General features: G+C 43.5%; 1 protein-coding gene across 6 annotated transcripts in view; it reads left to right on the top strand.

Annotated features, from left to right (window-relative positions):
• LOC133460559 (receptor-type tyrosine-protein phosphatase U-like) overlaps nucleotides 1-26,854 on the top strand; it is a 288,319-nt gene that overhangs the window by 123,993 nt on the left and 137,472 nt on the right. For all 6 annotated transcript variants that reach the window (XM_061741193.1, XM_061741192.1, XM_061741191.1 and 3 more), the window contains exon 3: nucleotides 10,420-10,691. In XM_061741193.1, coding sequence (XP_061597177.1) covers nucleotides 10,420-10,691 — 272 coding nt within the window. The remainder of the gene's footprint in view (nucleotides 1-10,419; nucleotides 10,692-26,854) is intronic.

Here is a 26,854-nt window from a genome sequence, read left to right as displayed (position 1 = left end):
TTCGGCCACAAATTTTCATTTCGGTGCATCACTAGTCCTGCTCCAAGCATTGATCCTCCACGATACGAGGGAGTTGATTTGGGTGGAGCAAGACCTGGAGACGGTATGCTCTGTTTATTTGAATGGGGTAGAGGAAACGGGGTAGGTGGAGCAAAACAAACAGCTTCTCAAAATGCCTCACGTAGGCTTAGATGAAACAAACAGTAGATCACAAGAGCTGGATGTAAAGGCTGAGGGGGGGTAGGATAAATCTAGATGCAAAGCCATAGAGCTGCTAGTGGTATATGAAGGAGCATAATCAGCCCAATTATTATCACTGCAGCTGCTACTACACTATTGATTTCTGCCCCTGAGCAGAAGAGACCCCTTTCCGTGCGCGCTCTGTCAGAGGGCGAGGACTCTGGCGGACTTGGAGAAACCCTTCAGCTCAGAATCCAAAGGTATAATAGCGTTGCTTGGAGATTTTGTTTCAGAGCATACCTTGGTCTGCAGCCGTAGAAATGATAGAAAATGTATTTGAGGAATAATTATTTGAAGAAAACCTGCAGTGATTATTATGATCAAATAATTACTTCCCCATAAAAGTTTGTTCAGTTTCATGTCTTCATTTTACTGTCGATATTCCATTGTGATGTTGTGGTGGACATTAAGATGTATGCGTTTCACACCAGAAGGTGGGCTCTTATTGTGAAGGGATAGAGAGAGCATAGGGGGAAGTTAAGATGGTGGGGAGAGTTGTCTTGACCGGGTTGGAACAGGCACGAAATAAAGAATCGGAAACACCTTCCATGTCTTTTGCCTTACCTCCACAATGTATTAATTATGATTATTACATGGAACACAACCAAAGGTTCATATTAAAATACCATACTTTCTTGCTTTTCATTTAGCCTGGTTACATCAGAAGACAGTGGCTGCTTTTGAACTCAAACACTATCTCCAGCTGAAACCATTAGTTTATACGGTTTGTATAAAAAAAAATAATGTAATAATACATTTTCCTCAGATTAACTTTTCCTGTTTGAGTTAGTTAGGATTACCACTATTTGCGAATAAGAGAGTAGGAACTTCTTATTACTTTGTGTCAGAACAACGTCAGGTCACGTAGACCAAAATGGCGAACAACGTCACGACGGCTGTTCACACACGTGGTGAGGCAAAAGAAAAGATGGCTGACAAAGTCAAGTGGTGACTGAGTCGAGCGCTTTTCAAAACTACGGGAGGTTTCTCCACCCAGATAGTGAAAGTCTCGGAGGCCTGATGGTCTAGGTACTAACGTGCCCGTGTGGGTTAGTGAGAAGGAAAGAAAAACAGTCACAGTATAATACACACGTAACGACCGCCGGTCTGCAGGAGAGACCGTCGGCACGTTACACAAGAATACGCAAGCACATAATCACGCCAACAGCTTTGAAACTGGCGTGATCTCTCACCGCCGGTACCTTTATCGTTCTGCTGTTTCCCACTTGTTTCAGGAGCCAGTGTCTGGGGTTGAACCCACCACTCTCGCTCTAAGCTTTTCACGGGAAACAGGAGCATGAATCGACTCGGTAGTGAGGGAACACGTTACACAAACGTAACGACCATCGGTCTGCATTGGAGACCGCCGGCATGTCACACAGTTATAAGCAGAGAAACAACAGTAAACACGATCAATGCTTATTTTACGCTCCCACTGGTGGTTCAGTGTGAGCGGCTTCCGTTCTCTCTCTCTTTCTGCCTCTGGAAGACAAACGATGAAGGGCCGTTGGCCGCCGGGCGGTCCCCCTTTCCTGGTCGTTCTAGCCTGGTCACGTCGTATCGGTGCGCACGGTCCCCGTCCTCTGCGTAGGAACGTTTGCGTGTAAATCTGTTTTAACGCGGGTGGGCGCGTGCGCTTTCACGAGTACAGCTGGCGGGATGCTCCTCGGCTGATGCTGGTCACGCTGATCGGAGATGAGGTAGTCCTTGCGAAACGTAAGAGTAGACGTTTCTCTTGCGATGATGAAACTCGGAGAGAGAATTGGAAGGCCAAATAGCATTCCTTGGTGAACTTGGTAAAGCGGAATGATCGCGGAATAATTCTATTCAGATTTAAAATCGGAATAAATCAGCCACTTACTTCGGAATTAAGTTTAATTCGGAATGGCAATTTTCATTCGGAATTAGGTGTTTACATGGTAATTTTTACTAATTTTAAATCGGATTTAATTTTAATTCTGAATTAAAGAGGAATTAAACTTCCCATGTAAACGCACTGAATGCTGCTAAATATTAATGAAATTTATGTAAACTTATTTTGGAGAAATTAATCAAAGAAATATCTGATAAGCTCTCTCGTTATTCTATCATTTAGAAAATAGAAATAATTTTGATAATCCTAAGTGACCAAACACTGAATTAATGTCAGACGGTGAGAAAAAAAGATGTCTTTTCCGACGGTGTATGATTCTCTGGTTTTTAACTGCGTGTGCTGTATACTGGTCTGGTGGCTGTCTGCGGTGGAGAACAAATGTCATGTCAAAAACTAAGCTGGTCACATGACCACAGTGATTGACTTCAGCTGTCGTTGTGCATTATGGCCTGTGGTATGAGCGGCAGACTCGTCAGACGTACCCTGGACATTTTTCTCATAGTAGCAAATCATCCGGATACTTCTCACATCCTTTTTTGTATTGTATTTGAGGATGCTTTTATTCACACTGAGATATGGGGAAAACTATTTGTTATTGATTCTTAAGGGTTTTTCCAATAGCTTTATAACAATGTGACCTAGACGTTTCAAATGTATGTTGAATTTCTCAACTCAAATAGAAATACGAAACCTCTTTATTTTGTGCCAAGACTTATTATATTACAGATTCATTTTTATATAGAAGAAATAAGTACTGTCCTGTCCTGGTAAAAAGACGGAAAGGTTATTTTTTTGAATTGTTTTAACTTCACCAATCCTCCCTCCTTTGCCGCTGTGGCAGTGTTACTTTTGAACAAAATATATGGTCATTATCATTATGTGACAGCAGAAGGATTTCTAATCTGAGTGTGAAGTAGGTGGACCTCTTCTTTTCAGATGCTATTGAAAGAAGCAATGAAACAATGAAAGAAGCTTATAAAGTCCCACAGGTCATACAGATCCATCATCAATACCCAGTTGACCCACTCACAAACGGGAGAAATAGGAAGTTTGGGGTTTGAATTGAAACAAAAAAAGTTTGAGAAAAATTTGTTTAAGGCGCAGTAAGCCTTTTCTGTCCTTTTCAGGGGAAAGGTGGTGCTGTCATGGTGTGAAATAGGGATGGCTGAGTTATACAAAGCATTATTGATGGCAGGGAAGGGTTCTAAAGAAAAATGACAGGCACTAACACAAAGATAAAAGCTCTCCCCTTATCTCTCCTTCTTTCCTTGCTCTGCTTCCCTGTCCCTCCCTTCCACTCTCAGCTCATCTCGTTTTTCCTCAGTGTAAGTGTGATAAAAGCAGCCAGACCTATGACTCAGGCTCCCACCCCGCACTCTTGATATGAAATCAGAGAGCCCAGGCCTTCCCTAATCTCTTAATGCATGTTCCCTCAACCTTGGCAGGGTCATGGGAGGAATAGATGGGAGCCTTATCAGCTTTTATGGATTTATGGAGAATTTCTACAGGTTGAGTCTTTTTTTTTTTTTTAGATCACTACACATGTGCTTGTACGCATCTGTGCTTGTGTGCGTCCTCAAGGCTGTTGGGTAAGGTTATCAGAGATGGTGATATCTTTTGGGCTTTTATCATTTTCTAATTACCGCATCAGTCATGTTGACTTCAAGTTGGGGCCTATTTCTGAAAAATTTGTCCCTGCATTTTGACTTTCTAAAGGTTTTCTTTTGAAATTCATCTTAAACAGATTATCAGGCTACTGTGTAGGGGTGGGCCAAAAATATCGATATGGCAATATATTGCGGTACTTTTCCAGCCGATTCAATACCGATATTCAAAATTTGAATATCGATTTTTTTTTTTTTTTTTTTTAATTTATTTATTTATTTATTTATTTATTTTTTATCCCCGATTTTTTTCCCCATTATATCACCCAGTGCTCCTACCTAAGTGACAGTCCTGGGCATTGCCACTGTCTACCAACCCTGGGAGGGCCCTGCACTGAGCTCAGGTTTTATTTCACGTTTTATTTCATTTTATAATTTATTTTTTATATAACACAATTGCCTGTCCTTAAAAAATGAAAAATAATGGACAGAGGTTTATCTATTTATGGATTTATATCTATACTGACTGATCACTGTGCCTGTCCTTGGTTTTAGTACCCATCTTTCTTGTGTTTATTATCATTTGCCACATAATTAAAGCAACCTCATACTAAATTTAATGTTAATTTCATATGATGTAAATAATATGAAAAACATATACAAATATGTTGTAACTTTAGCTTGTATAGTTATAATAAAACATTGTTTTGACTCAGTTTGTCCCATAAATTGTCACTATAATCTCATGAACGTGCAACTCGGATTTTAAGATCCATCACTATCATCTGATGTACATATATACAACTTGGATTTTAAGATGTGTAATGCATTTTTAAATTTTTCTGTGAACTATGTAGAATATAATAATCGGAAATCGCATAATCGGGATATCGCAATGTGTATCGTATAGTGGCTCAAGTATCGTGATGCGTATCGTATCGTGAGGTCCTTCCCAATACCCACCCCTACTACTGTGTAACTTTGTGGCATGAGTCAATATGTTAAACCAAAAAAAAAAAGAGTCAAATGGAGAATCATCTTTGAATGTGACGGACACCTCCCCACCAGCGGGGACGCGCTTTGAATCAGCAGCACCTGGGGACCAATGCACTGTCCTCACTCTACGCGCGTGACCTCAATCCCACCCCCTTTTGACACCTCTCCTGCGATGAGCTGCAAAGCCCGCTGGGCTTTGGAGTCATTCCTTAATTCCTTTGTTTCAAAACCACGCGGTCAGCTACAATAAAATCGAGGCTGGTCTCAGAGTGAGGCCTCAGAGCTGGGCCTTAAAGTTGAAATAAAGGCTTCCCCTGTTCACATAGGACTGTGGCCCAACAACACCCAGGTACTTGTAAGAGTCCACTATCTCTATGTCGTTCCCTGGATGTTCATCGGAGAGGGGGGGACTTTGCGCCAGCGGAAGTCCACTACCAGCTCCTTCGTTTTCCCAGCATTAATCTGGAGGCGGTTCCGCTGGCACCAGTCAACAAATCGCTGGTTCAGTTCTTGGTACTCCCTCTCGTCTCCGTTGTTGATGAGACCGACGACGGCAGAGTCATCCGAGAACTTCTGTAGATGGCAGTTTGTTGTGTGGTGGGTGAAGTCGGCCATGTACACAGTGAAGAGGAGGGGGGCCAGGACGGTCCCCTGTGGCGCTCCTGTGCTGCAGACCACCGTGTCAGACACACAGCCTCTTGTCTTCACAAACTATGGTCTGTTTGTGAGGAAGTCCAGGACCCATGATGTCAGCTGTTGGCAGACTCCAGCATGGTCCAGTTTGTCCCTCAGCAGTTCTGGCTGGATAGTGTTGAAGGCACTGGAGAAATCATAGAACATGATTCTCACAGTGCTTCCAGCCCGCTCCAGGTGGCACAAGGACCTCCGCATGAGGAAGATGACGGCATCCTCAACCCCGATGCTCGGCTGGTAGGCGAACTGCAGCGGGTCGGCGGAGGAGCTCACCAGGGGGCGCAAGTGGTGAAGGACCAGCCTCTCTAGGGTCTTTGCCAGGTGTGATGTCAGGGCCACTGGCCGGTAGTGGTTGAAGTCGCTGGGTCGAGATGACTTGGGCACCGGTACCACACAGGACGTCTTCCACAGCTGTGGTGCCTTGTGCAACCTCAGGCTCAAAATTATTGCAACGGTGCAACCGTCATTCGTTAGGAAGTCACAGAAGAAATTACAACAACATCTAAAGACCTGCAGGCCTCACTTGCCTCAGTTAAGGTCAGAATTCATAATGGAACGATAAGAAAGAAACAAATAGGGCATCCATGAGAGCGTTCCAAGAGCAAAACCACTGCTGACCAAAAATAACACCAACGCCTGTCTCACACATGCGGGGGGGAAATTTTGCCGAGAGAAAAGTGGAACTTTTTGAAATGTGTGCGTCCCCTTACATTTATTAAATTCAGTTGAACTCAGCTTTATTTATATAGTGCTGATTCATGACAAATGTCACCAGAATCAGAAAGGGCAGGCATCTGCCTCGACTGGTTGGGGGTTAAGAGGACAGGAAAGAGGAGGGAAGAGCAACAGCACATCAGGAACACCTGCTTGGAAGAAGGAACACTGGCTAAAAACACCATTATTGAGGCCTGGAATATATTTGCAATTAACAACACGTTTGTCACGTGTATGCATTTCAAGTATGTGTCCACGCGCATCCTGCATTCCTCTGCCATGTTGGTCGTGCACGTCCCCAAAAAATTTTAAAAAATGCATGCATTTATGACATGCAATAAACCTTTGACTGCTATTGGCACTAGTTTATGGCAAATAAGCGTGAAAAAAGTTGATGATGTAGTTGCAAAACTCATCCTTCCCATGGGTTTCTTCATGTAATGCATTGGAAATACAGGGAAAAACTTTAACTTGTGCAGTGGATTTTGGAGAGTACCAAATTTCACTTGTTTGGCTATATAGGCCACGGTTACATGATGTTTTTTAATTCAGAACTCATTACTCCCCCTCTTCCGCTTAAGGTCTGGGCGTTGGGAAAGGTTCTGATTGGATAGGGGGACGGACCGGAAGTTACGTCTACTGGAAGAAAAAGAAACTTAGCCGCTTAGCCGCTACAACTTTGAAAAGCGCACAATTTTAATGTTTCCTGCCATCTGTTCTTTTAATTATTTCCAGGTCCTCCAAGCTATTTATTAAATAAATCGCCTCTGCTCTTGACCACCGTTTACTGCGTGCTGCCATCTTGAAACTTTGTTTAGAAAAAAACAAGCCCAGGGCGGAATATAAGCGTCATGGCGACAGACGGGCAAGGGAACGAGCAGCGCAGAAAGACCGGAATTAATTTAAAGCGGAATGATTGCGGAATTATTCTATTCAGATTTAAAATCGGAATAAACCAGCCGCTTACTTTCGGAATTAAGTTTAATTCTGAATGGCCATTTTCATTCGGAATTAGGTGTTTACGTGGTAATTTTTTACTCATTTTAAATCGGATTTAATTTTAATTCTGAATTAAAAAGGAATTAAACTTCCCATGTAAATGCACTGATTGTGAAATTGTACAAATGTAGGCCAACATTATCGTTCCTCAGCATATAATGGTATATCACCTCCACCTCTGGCGGTCCTAGTCTGCACCAGGCAAACTTGTCACGACTACAGTTGGAAACATTTCCTCCAACAAAGAGGGGTTCCTACCCTTATAGCTAAAGTAAATGCAATTTAACCACACGGACCCCCTGAGATCTCACACATCAAAGTAGCAGCAATGCGGGGGCTAACCCAGGACCTGCTCGGTCTTCGCCTACAAGCCGGTGAGACGGAGAGAAATATCAGTGTTGTCCAATTGGACAGCAAGATCTCAAAGGACAGCAGCTTGTTATCACAAGAGATTTCTGGCAGCTTGACATCTCATCTGTCCTTGTGGGATGCGGAGCAGAGGGAGGAAGGGGGAAAGGGTCATGGAAGGTTTGTCACATGCATATTAAAATTTCCAGTTCCCATGGATCTAACACTTCCTTTGCGCAATTTTACTTTCTTCCTTCCATTATACATGTTATTTTCTTTAGCTAAAGACTGATGTATTAAAATAAAGAATACCAAATTGCAGTGAAATTCAGCCCAAGCAGAACTGGTATGTTTAAGGTGACACTTTAAATCAGCCCTTAAATAATATGACATTGAATATGAAATACATTCAGTGTATTACAGGTTAGATATGAATAATTGCTCTATAATGACAACTACCAAAATTGAATCCCTTTCAAATTCAGTGTTTGCTAACGTAATAGCCACTTTTAGAAAAAGATTTATTTTCAAGTGTAAAAAGATTGCCTTAAGCCCTTCAGAACACTTCTCTAGCTCTTAAATCGTTTTTTACTATCTGGAAAAAAAAAACCCTAATAACATCAGCACCTTGGATGAAAATGAGTTTTCTTGTCAGCTGACAATAAAATACTTTGGCTCATGTATTTCTACAGTGTTTGCTTAAGGCCTTAACAGTAAACAGATGGCTCATCTTTTGTGGATAAATAAATCTAAGATTAGAAGTAGAGGTTTGAGGAAGAGAAAACAAGGTGAAAAAGGAAAGCAAAGTGTTGGAAATTAAGATAAAAAAAGAGAGGACGATTGAAAAAAACAGGGTAGCTCTTACTCCTTAGTAGACCAGCAAGACTTGAGTCGAAATTCTGTGTCCAAGAAAGAAATCTGTGTGCTGATACCTGCCCTGCATGTCAGTGTGCAAGTATTATAGCCATCTCTCAGGTTTAAGCATTCCATCGGTTGTCATTATGGCCTAATAACCATGTCAGTATGATTAATGGCAGAACGCAGTGCTCTGATTGCAGTCTCCCTTAAGCACAGTACCCAGGCATCTACACTACGCACAATCCCTGCTGCCTGATCTGGCTATATCAAGCACCAGGCCATCACAGACAGATGTTAGTTTTATTGTTATGTAGGGTTCTCTCAAAATCCCTAAAAGTGTGTATGGATATTCATTCTTTATTTCCCTGGGTTTCTATAATCGCAGGGATGTTAAAAAATATGCAGATTATCCCTTTTATATTGCTGGTAGAAGACGAAATAGAGTAGGACTTTATTTCCCAGAATCCTCTGGTGTTTTTATGTTTTTACAATAGTCCTATTAAAATAAATATTGTTCATTCATTAAATTTGTAATTCATGTATGATGATGTTTACAAATTGTCTATGCTCTTTAAGAAAAAAAGACACTACAGCACTACAGAGCACTGTACGCTAAAACCTCCAGACACAGAGACAGTTTCTTCCCCCAAGCTGTTTTTCTGATGAACTCTCATTACTCATAGAGTCTCAGAGTAATCAATAACTGTGCAATAATAATAATATAACAACCACAATCATATGCTGTAACAATGCACCGTTCAATAAGCATGTCTACCCCATACTGATGCACCTCTCACTTTTTTATAAATTGTATATATGTTAATAAGAGCTGTCATTTGCCTATTTACTGTACAGTGAGCAAAAATAACCGAGTCAAATTCCATGTCTTGTCTGACTTGACTTGGCCAAATAAACCTGTTTCTGATTCTGATTCTGATTCTGATTTACCCAGGTTGCATATATTTATTCTTTTTTGGCAATTTAAAAGGTTGACCCACTGATGATTGATTTAATGATTCATTGATAAAAAGTTATGATTAATCTGTGGTGGCTCCAGAATGGTGCCCCGCATCCCTCCCAGGGCTTGTCAATTAATTATTGAACAACAAAGGCCGAGTATCATGTTGAGCATCAAGTGGACACTCTTCCTGAAAATGAGCAGATTTGACTTTAGTGTTTTTACTTCCCTGTGATGGATTAACATCCTGTCCAGGCTGTACACCACCTTTTATCTGAAGATTGATTCCTGGAGGTTGATAGGTGGACTAATGAATCATAAGCTTAACGTAGCAACATGATGTTAACGCTATATTTTCAAAATCTTCTGTAAGTGCTTTCAACACCTCAAATCCTTCCACACATGTTGGGCCCAGAATCAGATTTAGAAAAAGAAAGTGGACAAAACACCGAACAGTGACAATAAAGATTACAACAGGATCTCTCCGCCTTACAAATATATACATATGTATATAATATGATGTCACTGGTCACCTGCTCATTTCAGCTTGGCCTGCACATCAGAATAAATAATTAAATAGATGGATTTAACACATCTAGGCTGTTGCTACATTGGCATGCAGTTACAAGATGAGCCATCACCATCATAAACTAACACACTTTTATCTGAAGCTTTTCAGTCTCTCCTTCTTCTCGTCAAAGGTTACAGTACTTCTTTCAGTTTGAATGAGCCAATTAAAGCCTAACACATTTATAAAGTGCAGAAAGAGACTCAGACTCGAGTCATACTTTTTGTTCCTGGTATTTTTCCTTTTCTCAGAAGGGATGGAAATGTTCTGTCCAAAGAGAAATGTGATGCCCCACAGGTTGGGTCTTGTTTTTTCTTATATTTTATAATGTATATCTTATATTTCAAGCCATACATCTCTATTGTAGAGAAAAGCAACGAAATATCTGCTGTCTGTGAATTTTGCATAGTTATAGCTTCTTGGCAAAGTTACTCCTCTTTTTTAGCTTAAACTTACAAACCTTTATTTGCTCTGCAGTTAGCTGCCCTTTAGAGTCTGCCAAAACTCAGCAATAAAATGTGTTGGCATTTGCAGAAAGAAACATCTTGCTCTCTGTTTTCATCTCCAGGATCTTTCATGATGGTCAATTCCTCGCAGCATTTGGGGGGTCAGCGGGCTCAGCTGCACCTGCTTCCACTCAGCGAGAATGACACCCACTGCATCCAGTTCAGCTACTTCCTGTACAGCCGTGATGGCCACAGCCCCGGAGCCCTGCACGTTTACATCCGGGTTAACGGGGGCCCCAAAGGAAGCGCTGTCTGGAATGTCTCAGGCTTGCAGGGACGCCAGTGGCACCAGGTGGAGCTTGCCGTCAGCACTTTCTGGCCCAGTGAATACCAGGTGAGTTGGATGCATAAAAAAAGAAACCCAATGCACAATCACATTCACTATAAAGAAGTAGTGCTTTATCGTACACCCTGTACTAAAAAAAAAAGCACATATGAGACGTGTGGAGGCGATGATGCGTACGCGTTCTGAACAGCAAGTATATTCGCCTACTTACTGTCGATTCACACCGAAAGCGTCAAAAATCACCTGTGGTCACTCAGGACACCTGCATTGCGCTGCTTGCCCTCTGGGAATCTCTGGGATATGTTGGACTACGCTTGACACAACTGTCCAGCTCTCCATCATCAGTATAATCTTTACAAAACATACAACAAACAGTACATGTTGTGAACTACGCTTATCAGAAGGATTTAATGGAGATTTAATGGAAACCCCAAAAAAGAATATTTTTGCTTTCCACCCCCCTTCATTACGTTATTTAACAAAGCACCACATTACAGTTTCCTCATTAAGTGGTCAGCAGTTGCTGACCACTTTCTTTTTTTAGACATGCTCTATTATTCATACCAAATGCAGAAATCAGCTCATTACACCTTATTCTTATAGAGTCTTATATTTAAGTGGCTCAGTAACTGTATGATTACTGGGGGGCAAGTGTTCAGATTATATCGTTATTTATTGGTCAATTTACCTGTTTGCTGCAGTGTGATCGATAGCTCTGTTTGATACCTGTATCAGTGTTGCCACACTATTGTGGAGCTTGCAAGATTCTCATGACTGCATTCAGCCTTGACTCACCTCATTATAATTCATAATACTAACTCATGCCCTAATGCTCTCTTTCTTCTCACAAAGCCTGTCGCCTGCCATCTCCACTCACCCACTCCACGACTGCTGTTAATGAGTGGCTGGTGTTAGGGATTGTGGGAGCGTGGGTCCACCAAACAGTCAATTGACCTCAATTCCATGCAGCCCTCATCTTGAGAGGGGGGAGCCATCCGGGTGTTTACTTCCATAACCCTGCTGCTCTCCGAGGCCCATCTCAATAAATCGAGAGCCGGTTAATGAGATTAGAGGCTTGCAAAGATCAATGAGGACAGCCTGCATGCTAACATCATCAGCTCTCCCGTCCTCACAACTCCCACAAATAGCCTTCCATTCTTCATGGAATTACAGGCCTGCCTGCCATACACTGTAATTGATGTGGAGGTGGAGGTTGTGGGTAGGTGTTTTAAGTGAAAGCTCTAAATTGTGGATTTTTCTTAGTGCTGCTGTATTTACTATTTGAGCAGACATGCTTACGCAATGTGATGTACTGCACTGTGTACCCAGGAGGTTGCTCACTAAACCCAGATGATTGGCAGCAGCTACTGAAGCAAGTCAGTCTGCACAGAGGACTTACTGAGTTCACAACTGGGTGCAAAAGTTATACCTGTTTTTCTGTTTACATTGCTTCCATTCATTGAGGTTTTGGGCTGTTCACTTAAGCAGATCTCTCTAAAGGTCCTGCCACCACATTTAAATTGATTTGAGGTCTGAATGGATGGCATATGAGTTTAAACCATCAGGTCTATATATGTGATTCAGGCAGTGGGCTCACAACGGTACAACGGCCTACTGCACAATAGCTGGTACCAACGGTCTAGAGTCATTTATCCACATCTCAAATCCTACAGACTGAGAAGAGAAGTTAGGTTCACATATTTCCAGGTCAGAGACTGCTTCAATAAAGAAATCAAGCTATTAGAGAATAGTAACAGCAACTTGATTGGTATATTTTGATGTATGGATTTAAGATGACAGCATGTGCAGAAGCACCAGCTCGTAGCTCTCGTGTTTACATTTTTGTTTATCTTATTTCTATTATGTTTACATTCACCACACTGCTGGCAGATCTGACACAGTACAGTAGGTAAGATCTGTGGAACATTGAGGTATAGTTAGGGCCCCTCACACCTCCAAAACTGGACTTTATTCCACCGGAGTTGCTACAGACCTCAGAGCTCTTGATCACTCCCCCTCTGCGACCAAGGTGACAGAGGAGACACCGTAAAAAAAAAAAGAAGAGGCAAGAGAGCTGGCGTGCGAGCTAGGCAAAAGCTAACCCACACAGACCCCCCAACCACCAACGGCAGGTCTCTTCCCAACAAAATCGACAAGGTGCCTCTATGGATTGTCTCTCGACAAATGGACAGCTGTGTCATCGCCACAGCTTATACGGTGTGGTGCTCTACGTACACAATACCTGGTGCACAGCAGCATGCACCGTTGAAACATTCTGCTGTCCTAATTTGGTTGTACTGCCTGATCAGCCGGCAGATGAACGCCGACCCGGAGGTGGCTGTGATTGTGGCGGGAGACTTTAAACACGTTGAACTGAAGGCTGTGTTTCCCAAATTCCACAAGTTCATAAACTTTCGCACAACAAACACTCTGGACAAGGTGTACAGCAACATTCCCGGAGCTTACAAGGCTGCAGTATTTCCACACCTGGGCATGTCAGACCACATCTCTGTGGAGCTGATCCCTGACTACAAGCCCCTGGCCTGCAGAACCAGACTGACCACCACTTTCGGGGAAAGGGCAGACCTGGAGGAGTACACGTCTGCTGTACTGTCCTACATCCAGTTCTGCACCCACGCTGTCCTCCCTGTGAAGACCATCAGAGAGTTTCCCAACCAGAAACCCTGTGGAGAGGCATCAGGACCACGAAAACTACAAACGCAGCAGTCAGCTGGCCAGCTGCGACCCCACCCTGCCTTACACCCTAGACAGCTTTTCCGCCCACTTCGATATGCCGAGCAGTACAGAGAACACACATCTCCCCTGGCTAAAGGAGCAGCACCAGCCCATTGTCCTGCAGAAGCACAAGGTGAGGACGATCAACACCTGAAAAACCACAGGACTGGATAAGGGTTGGACATCTTTAACAGGTCCCTGCAGCTGGCTACAGTTCCTCAGTGCCTCAAGTCCTCCATCATCTCACAGGTACCCAAGAAGCCATCCATCCCCTGCCTGAATGATTACCGGCCAATCGTTCTGACCCCGGTAATCATGAAGTGCTTCAAGCAGATTCTTCTGCGGCTGTCACACTCCACTGCTGTTCTCCTGATGTGGTGGACAATTCCACTCACTCACCTTCTGGCCACACCTCCCAATCAGCCCAATCAGCCACACCTGGGGCCTCTTGTACAAAACGTGCGGCGCACAAAAAACGTGCTTAGACCACTTTCTACGCTCACGGTCAGATGTTCAAAAAGGTGATTTGAACGTGGAAAGTTGCGGTCTTTCACGCACAAATCAAGTCTGGCGTATGCACTTTTCTGAGAATTTGTCCGTTTGCGAAACTCACTGGTGATGCAGTGAAGTCCAGAATATGAGGAAACGTGACGTCAACAATAAGTTCATGACCACGTGTGAAGGACACGACAGTCCCCGCATCACCAGATAAGTTACACACACGCAGTGGAACTGCAACAATTTCACAATCAACCACATGATCTAAACATACAACTAAAGGCAGGAGCACAACGATGTAATCCGCAAATCCCAATGGCAGTCTTGGCTCCGTTAGAGGAACCTGCTGATGGCAGGATCAGGAGCGAGTCTTCAGGGACCACACCGATCTGCTGGTCCAGGATAAAGACTGGATCATCTGCTGGTTTAGGTACCAAGAGGATCCTTCTGGATCTCTGCCCTGAACTGGACCAGCTGCTCCGGTTCGGACCAACATGATGCTTTCAGCTAGAGCTGCTGACAGGTCGGATATCTTTCAGTTGCCATGACGACCATATGGGACGCCTACTCGAGATAAAAGCCAGATCCTAAAACATCCCTTAACTGTGTCTGGACAGAAAAAAACATTAAAATACATTTTGCAGCAAAGAACCGGTTCTGTAAAGTTGTCTTTTAAAATAAAACTAAGATGTCACAGAAAGGTTGGTTGGTACGAACTGATGTGACTCAGCAATGAATGAATGAAGTTGTTATTGAATGTTTAGGCGACTTTCAGAGTCTGATATCGAATCGGCTGCAGGTGCTGCAGGACTCCAGAAAGTGTTTCTCCAGTGATGAAGGCCGGGACCTAGACAGGTCTCCCCTCCCGTGACCTAGTCCGGTCTCCCCTCCTGGTGGTGGAGGCCGGGACCTAGACCAGTCTCTCCTCCTGCGGATGCAACACTCCGAGTTACAGCGACTTTGCTCCCGTAATCCCGTTGGCATAACTTGTCTTTATTTCTGCAGCGGAGGAATCAGATTGTGATACTTCATGTTTTAATTAGTTAATATTGTTCAAAAGTCCGTTGGTAGCCGCGAGCAGCTATGAAGTGACAGAGCTCCTGGTAGATCTTGTCGTTCCTTATCGCCCGTTTAGATCCCTTTTTAATTCTCTCCTCAGCCTCCAGGTTTATGAAGATCTGCGCCTCAAAGTTGGACCACGAAACAGACTTTTGCACTGCCATTGCCTGTTGAATAAAATGAACAAGAAGCCGCCGTCAGAGTCGCTCCTTCGCTGATTTCCGCCTCCTGACTCAGACGTCTGAAGGGCCAACCACCTGACCTATCGGTGGCGTGTAGTGTGATGACGTCAGATACAGCCGACTCATCCGCTTAGAACCTCGGCAGAGTAGTTACAGAGAAAGTATTTACTCGGGATGTTATGGCACTTTTCCACTAGTACCTACTCTGCGCGCCTCTACTCGCCACGCCCCCGTCTTGCGCTTCTCCACTACGGGCCGAGGCGGGTAGAGGCTGGCCGAGTAGATACTTTTTCTGCTTCTATTCTGCCGAGGATCTAAGCGTGCTGAGTCTTCCCTGTATCTGACGTCATCAAAATACACGCCACCAATTGGTCGGGGGGCGGGCCGTCAGACGAATCAGGAAGCGGGAGTCAGCGTGAGCAGCTCGCGGCTCGTGGCGATTTAATCCGACAGACAATGGCAGCGCAAATGTCTGTTTGTTGATCCAACTCTGAGGTGCAGATGAACCTGGTGGCTGAGGAGAGAATTAAAAAGGGATCTAGACGGGCGATAAAGAACGATCAGATCCACCAGGTGCTCTGTTTCTTCTCAACCATTTCTCATCAGCGCCGACACAAACAAACGTGTTGCACAATCAAGTACGTCACCAACCCAACCCGCCCACTTCTCACCACTTCTCACCTGGGTGTTTAAAAACAAACGAGGACGAGGCGGGTGGAGGCGGGATGAGGCGTGCCAAGTCGAGGCGCGCTGAGTAGGTACTAGTGGAAAAGTGCCATTAGACCCCTGGTGGGAAAGAACCAAAGGGGAGAGGGGAGCTGTGACGGGCTGAGTAGGTACTAGTGGAAAAGCGCCATTAGTGACTTGTCTAACCATTACACAACAATTTGATGTTTACAATCTGTGCAGAGAAGCATTTCTATGGCCCAGTTTTTGTCAATGGCTGTAAAACTTTATGGCTGTAACTCAGCCATACATTGTTTAATCTGGCCCGAATTCAGTGCATGTTTGCAGTCCAAGTCTAATTTATCAGCGTGAGAAATGGCATGTGTGCGTGTGAACTTGTTAAAATGCGTGAGTCTCACATTCAATGCATAAAACTTGAGAGCCCTCATTTGTCAGCCGCCTCTTCATTTGAACCATTAGCCATCCCTTCTCGTTCAGACTGGATGGGTGGAGTCACGTGATTACACACACAGTGTGTACACTGTCTTAAAGGTGAAAGAAAATAGCCTATCAGCACACACGATCCAAACAAACAAGATATTTATTTATTTATTTTTATCAAAACACAGAATTTACCGACATGGGAAAATTGACGTCAGTCATCGTAGTTATTGTCAATAACTGTGATATTTTGATTTATCGCACAGGCCTCACCAAATCAAAGAAAATGGTTTTAAATGGTGTAATTCCATGTCAATACACTTGCCAACACTCATGTATGCAAATATTTGGTCATTTACTCCAAAACCTTAGAATGTTGTTATTTTCTAATATGCTTATGATGAACAGTTGACTTTGGTGTGAACACCAAAGGCACTATTAACCTAGGAATGTTGGGCACCTGGGGGTGTGGGGCGGTGTCCATGAGTGCAAGGGCCCGATCAATGCTGCTTGCAGGTTTAATTGGGGCCCTAGCACTGACAGTGCGAAGGCCCTATTGTATCTGTAGGATTTTTTTTTTCTCGTTTTTCTTCCGACGAAATGAGGGCCTTTTTGGCCCCCTAAACAAATTTTGCACGCAAGCCAGGCCTGGCGAAAAAATTTGATATTTAATGGTTTGCATTAATGGGCGTGGCCTAATGGCTCAACAGCGCCCCCTAGAAAACTTTGTGCCTCAAGCCCCACAATACGGTTTGACGTACATGCACGAAAATCGGTACACACCTGTATCATGTCGCCACTTAAAGAAAAGTCTCTTGGTGCCATGGCCGAAACGAACAGGAAGTCTGCCATTTTGAATTAATCGTGTAATTCTGGCGCAATTTATGCCATTTCTTCGGCCGTTAATGCGCCCCAAACCGTAACGTGCACCCAGGTGTGTTATACATCATACAAAATGTGCGTCTTGATCCTGCGACGATGGGCATTACTTTTCTCAGCCAAAAGCATTACCGTGCCGACGATAGATGCCAAAAAGTGCCAAAAATAATTGGTGCAAATTAACCCCGCCCCTTCATCTGATTGGTCGATATCTGATAGTTCCTCCTTTCTGCCATAACTTTTGAATGATTTGACATAAAGAATCGTGGGTGTTGTCATCGGATTCGGTTTTGAGTCCTTGACCTTTATTGGTAAAAATAGCATGCGCGAGAGCCCGTTCCTCGCTGCTTGCAGCTTTAATTTTTATTTGTTGCTGATTCTTTTTGTCATTTTTATGTAACATTTACACATAACTATAACTGCAACTGCTGAGGACGACATTAGCCAGCCTAGAGGGAAGCTCAGTGCCTCCTTTTCAGTGCTCCTACATTTTATTTTGTTCTGGAAAGAGTCCATCTCTCCCAGCCACCTCCAGAGGACCTTGCTCAGCCGAGGCCCCACAGGGCCGGCCCCACTCATCCATTGATAAAGATCACTGTCAGCCAACAGATCAGGCGCTGCCGGCCCCAGAGCAGAAGCCCCTCACAGGGGAAGGACAGCCACTTCAAAGAGCTTGGAGGAGGAAGTATCTGTGTCAGGAGCTTCTGGTGATAGTGGTGAATGAGATTATATTAAAAAAGACACAATAATCAAACACTAAAACTCTCTCAGGAGAAGCAGACTGCTTCAGAGATATGTTGGACTGTGATCAAAGGTGTTTGGGACCTGCAGTATTGAGGCTTCAAGTGATATGAGGGTTTAGAAGTCTCTTCTTTTTTGCTATAAATTAAATCGTTTTCAGGTTGATCTAAGGGTTGTAAAGATGGGTGGACTGGTTTGACAGTCAGCCGAGAATATTCAGATAAATTATATAACTTAATCATACAAGATGCACTCCGGTGATTCCAGTGATTCAGTGTTGCGCTTCCATAAAGTCCAGGGGCCTTAACAGAAACAGTGATTAAAAAATAAAGATGAAAAAAAATTACACCAGAGACGAATATATTCATGACATTGATTTAAACCTGACTTTGTTTTAAAAACCTTTCCTCCGCTCGCTGGAATCAGTTGTACAGTACTTGGTCTACATTTGTATTCCTCATGTTGCCCAGACAAAGCAGACGCCATGGACCTTCTCCAGAACCTGAGCAGATATGATACAACTGTGTTCATAGGCCGAATAATGACAGAAGGGAAGTTTATGTCTGAATTTGATTGAAGTCCTCTTCTGCACCACCAGCAAGCTTGGCTGAGTCGCTTGAAAGAAACAGGAAACATGAAGACCGGCTTTCGTTTGGAGTTAGAAGCCGCAGGATGAGAAGGGTGGGGTGTTGCTGTAGGTGTTTAATGTCTGGGTTGTTTCAGTTATTATTGGAAATACCATTTTTTGGTAACTTAGGGTTTTTTTAGTGTCTATAAATGGTAAACATCCAGTTCAATTCAATGTTATTTATATAGCGTCTATTACAACAGAAGTTGTCTCTAAGCGCTCCAGGCCTCACAGTTCAGGCCTGTCGTTTAGGAGCAGGTATAAAAGGCCCCCTCTGCCATTGAAGGGTGTGGGCTGCTGGAATTCAGATGTCATGGTTTGGTGTTTGTGGTTGTGAACTTACAACCTTAGTTTTGAGAAAAATAAAGGCTTTTAGGTGCACCTTATAGTGCAGAAAATACAGTAATATGCTGATGTGTGATTTGAACAGCGCAGGTCTTAGATGCTGCAGATGCGTTGAACGACCAGCAGCGACCACTTGATTTTGTTCCTGATAGCGTAAGAGCGAGATAGTCCACAAAGTTGGTTCTCTCTGTTACTAAGTACTTTATGCAATGTTGGTTTCTCTGATTTAAACAGTAGTTTTAAAAATGCATGTAAACATTTTGATCAAACTGAAATCAAACTAAAATTAACTACATGAACACACTAATCCCTGAATGACTGTAAACATCATAATACAGTCAAATAGATTTCTTCACGCTGTTGTGAAAATGTTAATATATTAAGAGGTAATGCTGGGTATTTTTCTCTGTTATAATCACATAAAGACTGAGTATGATCTGAATTGAACTTAATTTCCAATTATTGTGTATTATAAAAGTTTAACATGAAAAAAAAGGAAAGTACAGTATCAAAATTTTGTAGAAAGTTGGAATAGCATAGGCGAGTTCAGCAATGGGAAGAAACGTGATGGAGTTTATTCCCTTCTGTTTCATGTTCATGAATGGAAGAATATTCACTTCAGCTTGCCTCAGGAGCTTAGCTTTGGCAAGGGCCTTCAATTTTACCCTGTGGACAGGTGCTGTTGTCCACGGATCTGGCAAAGGTGGTGCCGGAGATGTTACTTTGATCCAACCCATGGAATGAAAGGGAGTGTGTCCATAGAGACAATGTTTAAAAATTATATTGATATATCCTCAAGTGCAATCTACTGCAACCTCATCATCGATCTGATCATCAAATTCTTCCACAATGGTATCAAGAGTGCCAGATGTATCTGGGTTGCCGATAATAATGACAGGGTTCCTGTCATTAAGGTAGCAGTATTTGTAGTTTTGTCTCTGAATAAGACTCAGTGTATCCCAGCCATCATTAAACACTGACTTGGCCTATTCATCATGTCAAACAATAAAGAATAAACTTTTATCTTTTTTTCTTTTTTTACATATGCTATGTGTGAGTGGGGGGCATTGCCCGGGATGAACGATAACCTGGAAAAGTGGGTGTGGCCTTTTCTCCACCAGGGAGTGGTCTTGGTGAAAAATAAATACTTGCAATGAACTCAGAATATTGAAAAACCCCTAGTTTGACCCCTCGCAAGTTACTTAAGGCCAAATTAAGCATTTTCAAATTTTCGAAAATCGGTAATTGGTACCCCGACTTTGTGCAGTTTTTTACGAGGTTTCCCCCAGGAGTTGAATTTCAACTTTTTAGGACATGTTATTAGACACCTTTAGAAACACATTGGTGAAGAGAGTTCTTGGTAACGATTTAGTTCCCAGATTTGCCAAATATCCCATAAGATGACCTTACTACAGGGAGAGAGGTGAATATATGAATGCTTCTTCAGCCAGTTGTTTCTCCAAACAAACGTGTGATTCATAAATTTGTCCCTTCAGTCGTGTCTGTTAAACAAAAAAAGCTGTATTAGTAATATTTCTGTGTCCATTGTAACTGTATGCAGTCCAGCATCCTTCCATCAGACAGATTAGTCAATACTCTAAACTTTGTAAATGACTCGGAAAAGGGCGGCTTCACCGTGGACCTTCAAAAAGCTCCAAGATCAATAAATGTAGTCGGGGTCAACAAACTCAGAGTTTTGGGTTTCAGAACAGGTGTTCAGAGTTGTGATTCACCATGGCTCTGCAGCGCGGTTTAGAAACATAACAGACGCTACAGTCTGCTCCGCTCTGCTGAAGATGCGCACCAAGTCTATTTTGGCACTCAGCCGTGGCGAAGCTGCATCAATTTACACATGGCAGATCGAGCTGGTAGGAAGTCAGACACTCAAAAGGCATAAAAACCATCCTGTCATTTTTCAAAATGAATCACTGCGAGCATGCTCTGACTCAGGCATTACCTTTACCTGTGAAGCCGGAGGTCAACTAGTCGTCGTGTTTCAGATGAGATTTGAGCCACTGAGGAGAAGTCCATTTTAGAAGTGGAAAGCCCATTTTATTTGAAACTACATCACAGAGATAATAGCAGGAAGGACAAGACATGGCAAGAAAGCGTAGGCTGCAGCATGATCTGAAAAGATTGGGGTTAACTCCCCGTCTCAAAAAGCCGGCCTAAAGAGCTGCTCTCCATCGTGGTCTGATTTCCAAACGTCCCGGGTGTGACCTGAGGGTGGGATGAGGACGAAGCAAAGCCACGGTGCCGCAAGACTGTGGTGATTCCGGTAGGTCCAGGGGTCGGGCCTACCCGGAGATGAATTTTATTTGGACCCATTTTTCTTCACAGTCTGTTTGTTTCTGGACATGAAAAGATATGAAAAACGTGTTTTTTTTTTTCATCAAATGTGGCCTTCTTTTACTTGACCACTTTGTTGTCCTCCAGTGTGTGTCCACCAGATCAACTTCTGTGTTGCTTATCTCCTGTTTCCTTCTTTTTAAAATGAATTTAACTTTACAACATCAACATATCTGGGCCTTTGTGGGCTCATTTTCATAGATCTTCATTTCAATACTTGAATAGGACTTACTGTATATGCACATTTTCCTCACTATATTTCTGCAGACTGAAGGTACCTGCTCATCAATGAGGAGCTTCAGCATCAGTGCATATGCATAAATAATAACCGTTGTACTGTAATGACAAGGAAACGCTTAAACAACTGCATGCAAATATTTTTTATTGTAATCTTGCTCAGAGCAGCCCACAAATGATTTATGATTCATTGCAAGGTCTTTTGGGTTGCAGTATAGATTCCGTTATTCTACATTATCAATGTTTCAGCACTTCATTTTACAATGCAAACACAAAGCAGTAGGAGGTGCATCTAGAATCTGTGCACATGCTTTATACTTCAAATATAAGTATTCAGATGCATCCATCGTCCTCCACTATCGGTGACTCCCCTCCCCCTCCGCCTCACTTTCCTGGTAGATTGCACCTTGCTGCTTCCAGTTAAAGCCAAACGTCCTCCACCCTACACACACTCTGGTGTATTTTATTTTCTTTTCTTTTTCACCAGTTTATTTTTGTTCACAACAAAAGCCAGAGATCGGCTGAGAGAAGACTGGAGGATAACATCATGTTCAGCTGGGTATTCAGGTTTGGACAAAACCTTGCCTTTAGCTGTTTGCAGAAACGGATTTGCCTTATGCGCAAGGCACGCAGGCATTTTTCAAGAAAGAAACTGTTGTGCTTACTCTTTTTAAGATGGGCTTCAGAAATCAATGCCAACCAGAATAGGAAATCAGGGTTGAAGAAGAAAAAAACAACCCAAACTTCATGGAGCCCAACAAATAAACAAACAAACAAACACATAAATAAAAAAAACACAAACAGCTGCAAACAGACATTTGTGCTCCTGAGCATCCGCTGTGCATCCTCGATGGTCCTGCAAAGTAAAATACCAACTCTGTTCTTTTCATTGATCTTTTCAGCCTACTGTAAAACTTTCTGAAACAAGCAGAAATACTCAAAAAGAACAGACTGGACCAGCTGCATCCCTCTTACTAACCACTCACTGTTTAAGCAGTAGCAGCTGGGACCAGGAGGAGGGCCCGAACCCTGGGCTGCTACCAGATTGCCCGTGTATGAGACTTCTTGTGTCAGAATCTCTGCTGAAGAGGAACCCTTCCTAGCTGAATGAAGGTGTATGAGGAGCTTTGGGTTTGCCTGCGCAGGCTAGCCACACCACACAGCATCCTCAGGCTTGGAGGGCTGACATATGTTACTCCAGCTACTGGATCCACCGTAGACCTAATTTATGTATAACAAGATAAACTGGCTGAGCTACAATATGGAGAATAGTACTCCAGGAGCTTTTCATTTATTTATTTATAACATTTCTCAGCCTGCAGTATTTCTGTATAATATTTTCATTTTCATTGGCTTCTGTATTTGTAATACAGTCCTTTAACTCGTGCATTTTTAAGGTGGCATGAAGGGTTTCTGCATGTGGGTTGTCTTGAGCTGAATTATGATGCAGCTCCATGATCTTTGTGCCGGCCAGAATTTGCATTGTAGCTCATGTGTACATACATACAGTTACTCGTCAGTATCGGGCACATCCGTACATAAACTTGCTTTTCTTTAAGTGGCAGCAGATGCAGAGGAGCTAAACGTTGGCTCAAAGAGTGGAGCCTAAGCGATCCATGTCAGTAGGTGCATTAACGCGTGATGTATTGGAGTGTTGATGGCCTAAAATGGGAAAAAAAAAAACACAAATTAAAGCTGCAAGAAGCGATGAACGGGCCCTCGCACCCTTGTGCACATTCAGGCGTGCTGCAGTGGAAGCGCTTGTATGACTTGCATGTAGATGTCTTCAGGCCTGGACATTTAGAGGATGACACCAGCCACGACTCTCTATGTCATACCATTCAAAAGTTATGGCAGAAAATAGGATCTATGAAATATCGACCAATCAGAAAAAGGGGCGGGGCTAATTCATGCCAATGAAGGTCAAATACTCAAAATCGAGTTTGATGACACCACCCACGACGCTCTATGTCAAACCATTCAAAAGTTATAGTAGAAAATCGGGACTATCACATATCGACCAATCAGAAGAAGGGGCGGGGCTAATTCATGCCAATGCAGGTCAAGTACTCAATACCAAGTCAGATGACACCACCCATGACTCTTTATATCACACCATTCAAAAATTATAGCAGAAAGTAGGAACGATCAAATATGGACCAACCAGATGAAGCGCTTTTTGGCATCCATCGTCGCTGCTTTTGACTGAGAAAAGTAATGTGCGTCGTCGCAGGATAGAGATGCACATTTTGATGTATAACACACCTGGGTGCACGTTACGGTTCGGGCCGTATTAACTGCCGAAGGAATGGCATAAATTCCGCCAAAATTACACGATTAATTCAAAATGGCCGACTTCCTATTCGGTTTTGGCCATGGCGCCAAGAGACTTTTCTTTAAGTTGCAACATGATACAGGTGTGTACCGATTTCCGTGCATGTATGTCAAACCGTATTGTGGGGCTTGAGGCACAAAGTTTTATAGGGGGCGCTGTTGAGCCATTTTGCCACGCCCATTAATGCAAACCATTAAATATCAAATTTTTCACCAGGCCTGGCTTGCGTGCAAAATTTGGTGACTTTTGGGGCACGTTTAGGGGCGCAAAAAATAAGGAAAAGGAAAATTCCTAAAGATACAATAGCGCCTTCGCACTGTAAGTGCTCGGGCCCTAATAATGAGCAGAAATAAAGCCTTAGCTATTATCCATCTGCCAAGGTCTTTTGTGGCTTTGTTAGTCAGCTCTCTATGCCTAACAGTTGAGGTTGTTTGTGCGGGCCACACCCACTGTTTTGTCACTGCTCGGGGGAAGCAGAAAGAAGCAGTGATTTAAAGCCTCAATTATGGTTCTGCGTTAAACCAAAGCAGAGCATACGGTGTCGCCGCAACGCCGTCATGAACCCTTCGGACTTCTCCATCACTCAATTTTGCCGTGGTGCAATACCCCCCGCGAGCGCTAGTTAGGACCCGAGCACTTACAGTGCGAAGGCCCTATTGTATCTGTAGGAATTTTCCTTCTTTCTTTTTTTTTCTTTCTTTATTTTTCCGACGAAACAAGGGCCTTTTTGCCCCACTGCTTACATTCTGGTCATATACCAGACTGGACAGGGGCGGCAGTAGCTCAGGTGGTAGAGCGGATGATCGGAAGGTCGTGGTTCGAATCCCACTCCGTCCCCAGTTTGCTGTCGTAGTGTCCTTGGGCAAGACACCTTACCCACCTTGCCCCGTGTGAATGTGTATGAATGTTTGGTGGTGGTCAGAAGGGCCGTTTGGCACGATAATGCAGCCACGCTTTCGTCAGTCTGCCCCAAGGTGGCTGTGGCTACGAAGAACGTAGCTTACCACCACCGGTGAGAATGTGTATGAATGAATAATGATCTCTGTAAAGCACTCCGCTATATAAAACCAAGTCATTATTATTATTATACCACCCTCCAAGAGGCAACATAGATGAGTTCATCTCTGAACTGGACATGATTCTCTCTGACATTCCTGATGATGGCTCTCTAATTGTACTGAGAGATATGAACATTTACATTGGCAAAACACAGGCAAATGAGTTTCTGGCTCTCATCCACTCTTTCAATCTTACACTGGTCCAGACTCCTCCAACACACAAATTTTGTAACATGCTTGACCTGGTGCTGACCAGAAACTGCACTACAGCTGACGTGTGTGTCACACCACTGCACCTCTCAGACCACTTTCTGGTTAAATTTTCCTTCCTCATGTCACTCAGCTGACTCCAAAGATGATTTCCTACCGCATAAACTTACGTTCTCAATTTCAACTTCCTTTTATTGCCACACGGCTAGTCTGGTGGAATTAGTTTCACGGTGCAGGTGGTAGCTGCAAAAATACACCACAGCAATACACTGTCTGATAAGGGCTTCTCAAACCTGGCAAAAAAGGTGTTTAACCTGTCTGGGAGTTGGGGGTCTATGTAAGAGGGGGGGAGGCATTTTTTCTTGTAGTTGGTCAGTTTATGCAAGGATTTCCAGACAGCCCTAGTATTGTTAGAGTCAAATGTATTCTCCAGTTTAGGGGCATAGGATGTTTAATCCCTCCTAATGGCAGCTCTCAGCTCGTATTTAGCTGCCTTATAAAACACGGTGTCCCCCTCCCTGAATGCTGAATATTTCTTTCTCCGCAGCTCTACAAGCTCATGTGAGAACCAGGGTTTATTATTGCAAAAATATTTGACTGATTTGGTGGGGATATGGAGGTTAACACAAAACTCGGTACATGACGACACTGTGTCTGTATAAGTGTCCAGGTTGTTACAGGACAGGATAAAAAACACCCCAGTCAGTGTGTTTAAAACATGCTCTGAGTGTCTCAATAGCATCAGCTGACCAGATTTTTACTTTCCTTACTGTGGGTTTGGCAGACCTGACTTTTTGAGTGTATGTGGATCGTAGAAGTGGATCATAGCGTGGTCGGAGTTTCCGAGGGGTGCTTTTACCTGCGCACGGTAGGCGGATATTATTGAGTTGTAGCAGTGATCGAGTATCCGGTCCTCTCTTGTTGGGCAGTCGATTTGTTGTTTGTAGTTGGAAAGTTGTTTGAATAAGTTCGTCCTGTTGAAGTCCCCCAGCGCGGTGATGTTGCAGTTGGCGTTGTTTCGTTCTAGGTCGGAGATGTGGAGCGCCAGCTCCTCGATCGCCTGATCGCTCACCGCCGATGACTGTGTTGATGAAATATACACTCAGACTAGAATGATTTACGTGATTTTGCGTGGGAGATAGTACGGTCTGCATTTAACAGAGATGTATTCGAGATGGGGCGAGCAGTACTTGTGCAAAATGGTGGAATTATTGCACCACCGCTCATTGATCATAAAACAGATCCCCCCCAACTATAGATTTGTGGCTCAGCCCTACACTGCTGTCTAATGAGGTCTGCTCTAACCTCCCTTCCCTCTCAGACTTTTCCACACTATATGTTAATGAGGCTACAGAAACACTCTGCTCCTCATTCACCTCTTCTCTGGATAAACTCTGTCCTGGCATTCACTGTTCATGGCGTTTAACTCTCTTCTCTCTCCACCGCCTGCGCAACCTCCTACTGGGTTGTCTGCAGAAAAGTTTGCATCCTACTTTACTGAAAAGGTTGCTACTATCAGTAACTAATTCTCTGAGCCTGCCCATTTCAACCCACTCCAACCGGCTACTGGTGCCTCTCTCTGCTTCTTTCCAGTCTCTAAACGAGGATGAAGTCCCTAAACTTCTAGTCGGCTCATAACCAACAACCTGTCCTCTCGATCCTGTTCCTACCTACATCCTGCAGAACATTTTACCAACAGTCAAACCGGCAATAACTCCTCTCTTACTTCTAGCATCTTTCCCTCTGCCTTCAAACAAGCTCAGGTCACCCCACTGCTGACAAAACCCACACTCAACCCTGCCCAAGTTGAAAACTACCGGCCTGTCTCACTGCTCCGGTTCATGTCT

The sequence above is a fragment of the Cololabis saira genome, chromosome 15 (assembly GCF_033807715.1).
Source record: "Cololabis saira isolate AMF1-May2022 chromosome 15, fColSai1.1, whole genome shotgun sequence".
Classification (NCBI taxonomy): Eukaryota; Metazoa; Chordata; class Actinopteri; order Beloniformes; family Belonidae; genus Cololabis; species Cololabis saira.
This window is presented reverse-complemented; position numbering and strand designations above follow the sequence as displayed.